Genomic DNA, 6,134 nt, shown 5'->3' on the forward strand with positions numbered 1-6,134 from the left:
GTCTTGGCTGGTTTTCCTAGGATCAGAGATTACTGCACAAGTGTGATCATACTGCCATATGTTCCCGTGTTCCCGTTCGTTGTAAGCAGTATGTTTAAAGCCAGTCAATTAAACAACATGGGAGGCTAGTGGCTTGGTTAGGAATTTGGTCTCTACACAGGTAACTGACTTTAAACTCTTTGCTTCTAGTGGTTATGGTTAAACCGGATTGGATTCTGTCTTTAAGCTTGGTGCCTAGGTACATAATGGTAATTGTATTATGCGACATTGCAGATATGAGAATAAGTTAACGTTGTTCATTTAAAGAACAGAGGCAGGCGGATCTTTGTGAGTTCAAGCCCAGCCTGGTCTACAGAGCTAGTTCCAGGACAGGCTCCAAAGTTACAGAGAAACCCTGTCTCGAAAAGCAAAAATCAAAACAACAACAAAAAGATGTCACGTAGACCCAGTAGGGTGTGTCCGAATATGTGTGTGGTGTATAGCAAGACAATGGCACTGAAATACCTGCTCTGTGTTAAATTTTAGGAAAGCGAAAGCCGTGGAGGCTGGGCTCCGCCCCGTCCTCATCTAGCGCCGCCCCTTCTTTGCTGCTCCTAATTCGAAGTTCGCGGTAGTTCGTTGCGCAGGCGCAGTGGCCTTACCATGGCGGAGTTTATTTCTTTCGCGGTTCCCACCCAGAGTGACAAAGTTTTGTTGGTGTGGGAGCTGAGCGCCGGTCCCCCAGCTGAGGCCTTAATTGTGAGTGGCCGCGCGGAGGGAAGGGAGGAGGGAACCGGACGGGGCTCGCGCGGAGGGGGACCCGGTTGTTGGTGAGCCACGCGTGCGCCCTTAGCCACCCGCGCTTGTCTCCTCGGAGGAAGCCCCTGTTCCTGCGGGGACAAGTGCTCCGCGTGGAGAGGGCGGAGACTCGTGGGAGCTGGGTTTTCTCGGTGGCTGGAGATGAGCACTCACGTCGTGGACCTCCCACAGCGTTCTCTGTCCGCAGTGTTCTCCCAGTTTGGCCTTCTGTATTCAGTCCGAGTCTTCCCGAACGCTGCCGTGGCTCGCCCTGGTTTCTATGCCATCATCAAGTTTTACTCATCGAGGGACGCGCAGAAAGCCCAAAAGGCATGTGACGGGAAGCCTCTTTTTCAGACTTCGCCCGTGAAGGTGGGTGCAAATGCGGGATCTGGAATGAAGTTTTGTGCTAGCGTTTTGTGCGGCTCTCTGGTTTTACAGGGCGCTTTCAGGTGCGTTTTCGCTGAGCCTACAGCATTCCTAGATGAAGAAACTCAAACTCGGGATGGCTGGTAATACAAGGTTCATCATGATAGTAACTGATCAAACCCAAGTGTAACGATGAAAATCACTCGTCGTTATGTTGCCCTAAAATTTAAGAGATATTCATAAGCGTTTTCTATTTTATTTGGATTTAAAATGTGAGTTTGATAAACGGATAGCTGTAACATGACGGATGCTTCATTCTCAAACAGCCTGTCCAGAACCCCCTCAGGTTCTAGAAGAATCCTTATTAACCTCCACTCCATATTAACAGCAAACCACGTAACTTGCTCAGAGCCGCAGGACAACATCTCATTTCCACTACCTGTGCATCTCAGTTTCTGACAGGCTCCTTGATCAGCCTACTTGCTGCTGACCCATGGTCTGGTCTACTCTCGTCCCTATTGCTTTCCTCCTCCACTGACCCTTGATTGAATCGGAGAATTCTAGTCAGTAGTGATTCCAAGCATATTATCTCTACTCTGTACACTGTTCAGGACCTTCTTCTCTCCTAGATCATCCACTTCCGAGCACTGAAGTGATCGCCTGTCAGTCGTCCTTTAATGATTGGACTTTGTTTTTAGCCTGTGACCATGTCTCAGGTAGATATTGTATGTAGTACTGGGAAGATTACAAAGTTTCCAGTGCCCTTGGGACAATGACACCATTTCATAAGGCTCAGGTTTTGATAGAGTGGTCAAGGAAATAACAGTTAAGAAACCGGGGCTGGAGAGATGGCTCGGTCACTAAGCCTGCTCTTCCGGAAGTCCCAAGTTTGATTCTCAGCACCCACATGATGGCTCGTAATCACTTCTAGTAACTACAGTTCCTAGGGATTCCATATTCCCTTTCAGCCTGGGCACCAGGCATGCCTGTGACTCACATGTGATCACAGTACCCAACCCTGTATCTAGGTGCCCAACTTGTGACAGGGGTTGTTGACTTGGAGCTGGGTGGCTGAAGGTTCATCTCATCTCATCTCCGTGTTCTTGGGTCATAATCTCAAGCAGCAACTACTAGATGGGAAACCCGGAACAATATCCATGCTAACTCACAACCTGACTCTTTCTGCAGGGCTTCTCAGTTATTTTCTTCTGCTCGACACCCAGTTCACCAGTGCTCAGGCTTGAACCACTGACTTCCTGTATGCCAAGCAAACACCCCACCAACTGGGCTCTATCCCCAGCCCCCCGGGCAACCTGCCACTTAACCAGGGATCCTAAAAATGACGGAGGACAGCACTGAGGCTTAGATGGGCAAATAGCACGTGTTTGGGGGTCACTTTGTTTTTTGTTTTTTTTTTTAAATATTTATTTATTTAGCCTGCATGCCTGCACACACACCAGAAGAGGGCGCCAGATCTCATTACAGATGGTTGTGAGCCACCATGTGGTTGCTGGGAATTGAACTCAGGACCTCTGGAAGAGCAACCAGTGCTCTTAACCTCTGAGCCATCTCTCCAGCCCTTGGGGCTCACTCTGATGCAGGACTGAGGCCATCCTTCCATCCACCTGACCCTCACTGTCACTTATGGAGCTGGAACTGATTGACCTCAGGTATCTCCAAGTTAGACTCTGCAGGCTGTGCTATTTCTGGGTCTCTCCTGACTGCAGGTTCGTCTCAGCACCAGACAGAAAGCACTGCGGCACCAGACCTTTGCCCTAAACAGCTCACGGTGCCAAGAACTGGCGAATTACTACTTTGGCTTCAATGGATGGTCAAAAAGGATCATCAGGGTAAGTGGATCTCCTTCCACATTAGAATCCTAGACTTCGGGGAGGACGTCAGGGGCCAGCAAGGGTGAGGATAGGTGGACGTGTCTGAGAATTAGGAAAACCCTTCCCAGTTCACTGGCTGATGGAGTCCATGGTTTCCCCAGTGTCTGTGTGTTTAGTAAGACTTGACTGCCTAAAATGGCATTCTTCTGCAAATCTTACTTGCTCTAGAAGCTCTAGCATGCTCCAGCTGTTAGCTGGGAGCTGGGATTTAGTTTTTTGTTTCTCCATTGGAATCTTAGGCAAGGTGGGGACGGGGCTGAGTGGTGGAGAGCTGGCCTAGCAGCGGTGAAACCGTGGGTTTGGGTCTCAGAGGTAATGAAATCCTAGAAGGGCTTGAATCCAACCCCTCCCAGCTGCAGGAGCTCTCTGGCTTGGAGGACGGGGCTCTCACGGGGCCTGTGCGGAAGCGGAGCCTCAAGTTCTTCTGTGCTGTAGAGGTGGTTCTGCCGCCCTACGGGTGCAAGAGCCCCGGAGTCGGCATCGCCGAGGAGCCTCTGCACCAGCCGGAGGAGGAAGGTCTGTTCTCAGCGGAGGGAGGGCGGCAGGAGTGTGTCTCTCTGTCCTTCTGTCTTTTCTTCCATCTCTTCACTCTGTCAGCTACTAGTCAGGCCCTTTCATCGCCAAACTACTGAAGTCCTAGGCAGAATTTTTATGCCTTATAATGTAGATTTTTCATGTAAGCACGTGCCTGACAAAACCCTTACATTCACAGTAGAACTGCCCTCCTGTCCTGAGGTTAGGGGAGGCGGGAACTCCTGTGCCTGTTGTTTTTGGTTAAGGACTTGCTTTGTGTTGAAATAATTGGTCAGAGTCCTTTATCTCAGCCTTCAGCTGTCCCGGCAGAAGTGGATCAGAGTGTAAGAGAACAGACTGCTCTTGCAAAGGACCCACGTCGGGTGGCTGAACCCACCTGTCACTGCAGATCCAGTAGGGTCTCACGCCTCTCTTCTCCTCAGGCACCTGTACTAGTGACACAGAGAAACACACACAGACGCATCATTTATTATTATTAACATTGCCATAAACTTCTGTATAGGCACTCAGTCCTTTACCTACTAATGGAATGGCTCGAACAGACAAAAAAAGCCAATGTGAAAAGCTACTCCAATTGATTTTTTTAAGTTTTTTAAGATTTATTTATTTATTATGTATACAGTGTTCTGCCTAGAAGCCGGAAGAGGGCACCAGATCTCATTATAGATGGTTGTGAGCTACCATGTGGTTTCTGGAAATTGAACTCAGGACCTCTGGAAAAATGGCCAGTGCTCTTAACCTCTGGGCCACGTCTCCAGCCCCTAGTTTGTTTGTTTGTTTTTCTAGGCTTCATGGTTCTCAGCATGAGGGGTCCAAGTCAGATATAAAGTGTTATTGGAGGGTGTGGGGTGGACTCCTGAGACTGCTGGATAGACAGAGCCAGTCATCAGCACCATCACCTGACCTTGCTGGTGTGAGTCCAGCACCCGTCTGTCATTTTGGAACTGGCCAGTGATAGGAGCCTTGTATTCGTTCCTCATTTGGACCCCATAGTTACTACATGAGAAATTTCAGAACACACCAGGCTGTAAGATAATGGGCCCTGTCGTTATGTGCGCTCAGCAGAGCCATCCGGCAGCTCCTCGTTCTGTGCACACCTTTAGTTACCCAAACAGTGATCTCAGACGGAGTCATGAGTGAATTTCCTTTTTAAACAGAGAATAACTGCTATCCGTGTAAGTATTTACTTATGTTTTTTTGTTGTTGTTGTTTTTTGTTTTTTGTTTTTCGAGACAGGGTTTCTCTGTGGCTTTGGAGCCTGTCCTGGCACTAGCTCTGTAGACCAGGCTGGTCTCAAACTCACAGAGATCCACCTGCCTCTGCCTCCCGAGTGCTGGGATTAAAGGCGTGAGCCACCATCGCCCGGCTTATGTTTTTATTTTGATGCATTTGTGTGTAGTGTCTGCGAATGTGTGTGTGCAGATAAGGTGTGTGGGCCTGTGTGTGTAAGCCCAGAAGCCAGAAGAAGGTGTTGGGTGTACTCTCCTCTTTATTCATTCGAGGTAAGGGCTCTCCCTGAACCTGGCACTTGTCTTTCTTTTTGGCCAGCTAGAAGATAGCAGCCCCCTGTCTCGGCCCCACTCACTGCTGGGAGATTGCAGACATGCACAGGGTCAGGCCCAGCTGTTACACAGGCATCATATGCAAACACTGGTCCTCCTGCTTCTACAGCAAACACAGAGCCCCTCGGCAGTCCCCTTCCAGGTATGTGAAATCCGTCTGTGTGGTTGGCTCCAGGACAGTCCTCGTTTCTGATGAAGAGGAAGACAGCACAGAAGCTCGCAATCCAAAGCGCTTTGGCAGATGCCTTCCAGAAGCTGGCCATCGTGGTTCTGGGTGAGCCTCTCTCAGTTATTCGGAGCGCGTGAATCTCGGCGAGCTGAAAGTTCATTTTAAAATACAAACAGTATGAAAATGCTGCTATCTGGAACATTCCAGATTATGCTTTCATTCGTGCGACTCTCCCACAGCGCTGGTCTCGGGTTGGTTCTTTGTCGTGTGTAGGAGAAAAGCGGCAGCAAACGCTCTTGTTCCTTGGGTATCGATGTCAAAGGTTTGCCTTGTCACTGCAGGCCTGCTCCTTTGCTTGCCCGGCACTAAGAGAGTTGATGAGTTTTGGACATCTGTGTTTGCGTACTGACTTCCCATGTCATAGCTAGAGTGACCTGTAAACATGTAGGATTACTAAGCTGCCCTCCATCTCAGGCTAGAGGGTGTCCCCATCTTCTGGGGACACCATTAGAGTGAATGAAATGACGGTTCTGTTAATAACTGCACTGTGAGATGTGGCGTCTCTGGAGACATGCTCTAGCCTCTAGAGACCGTAAGCACTCATCGGTGCGACTGTGTTTGATGTGGAAGTTTGAGAACAAGAAGAACCCTGAGGGACTGGAGAGATGGCTCAGTTAAGAGCACTGCCTGTTCTTCCAAAGGTCCTGAGTTCAATTCCCAGCAACCACATGGTGGCTCACAACCATCTGTAATGAGGTCTGGTGCCCTCTTCTGGCCTGCAGGCATACAAGCAGACAGAATACTGTATAAATAATAAATAAATAAATATTA

The 6,134-nt window shown here is 49.1% G+C and overlaps 1 protein-coding gene across 3 annotated transcripts in view; it reads left to right on the top strand.

The window, feature by feature from the left end:
* The window catches only part of Rdm1 (RAD52 motif containing 1), a 9,927-nt gene extending 3,964 nt beyond the window's left edge, over nt 1–5,963 (top strand). Inside the window, exons 2-6 of one of the 3 annotated variants that reach the window (XM_050156520.1) lie at nt 526–738; nt 970–1,149; nt 2,874–2,996; nt 3,392–3,554; nt 5,310–5,960. In XM_050156520.1, coding sequence (XP_050012477.1) covers nt 643–738; nt 970–1,149; nt 2,874–2,996; nt 3,392–3,554; nt 5,310–5,440 — 693 coding nt within the window. In that variant the 5' untranslated portion in view covers nt 526–642 and the 3' untranslated portion in view covers nt 5,441–5,960. Of the gene's footprint in view, nt 1–525; nt 739–969; nt 1,150–2,873; nt 2,997–3,391; nt 3,555–5,120 lie in introns of those variants that run through there. The other 2 variants (XM_050156522.1, XM_050156521.1) reach the window with 2 other exon arrangements.
* The last annotated feature ends 171 nt before the right edge of the window (nt 5,964–6,134 follow it).

Source organism: Alexandromys fortis, unplaced genomic scaffold (assembly GCF_014885135.2).
Source record: "Alexandromys fortis isolate MF-2015 unplaced genomic scaffold, M_Fortis_MF-2015_v1.1 scaffold_31, whole genome shotgun sequence".
Lineage (NCBI taxonomy): Eukaryota > Metazoa > Chordata > Mammalia > Rodentia > Cricetidae > Alexandromys > Alexandromys fortis.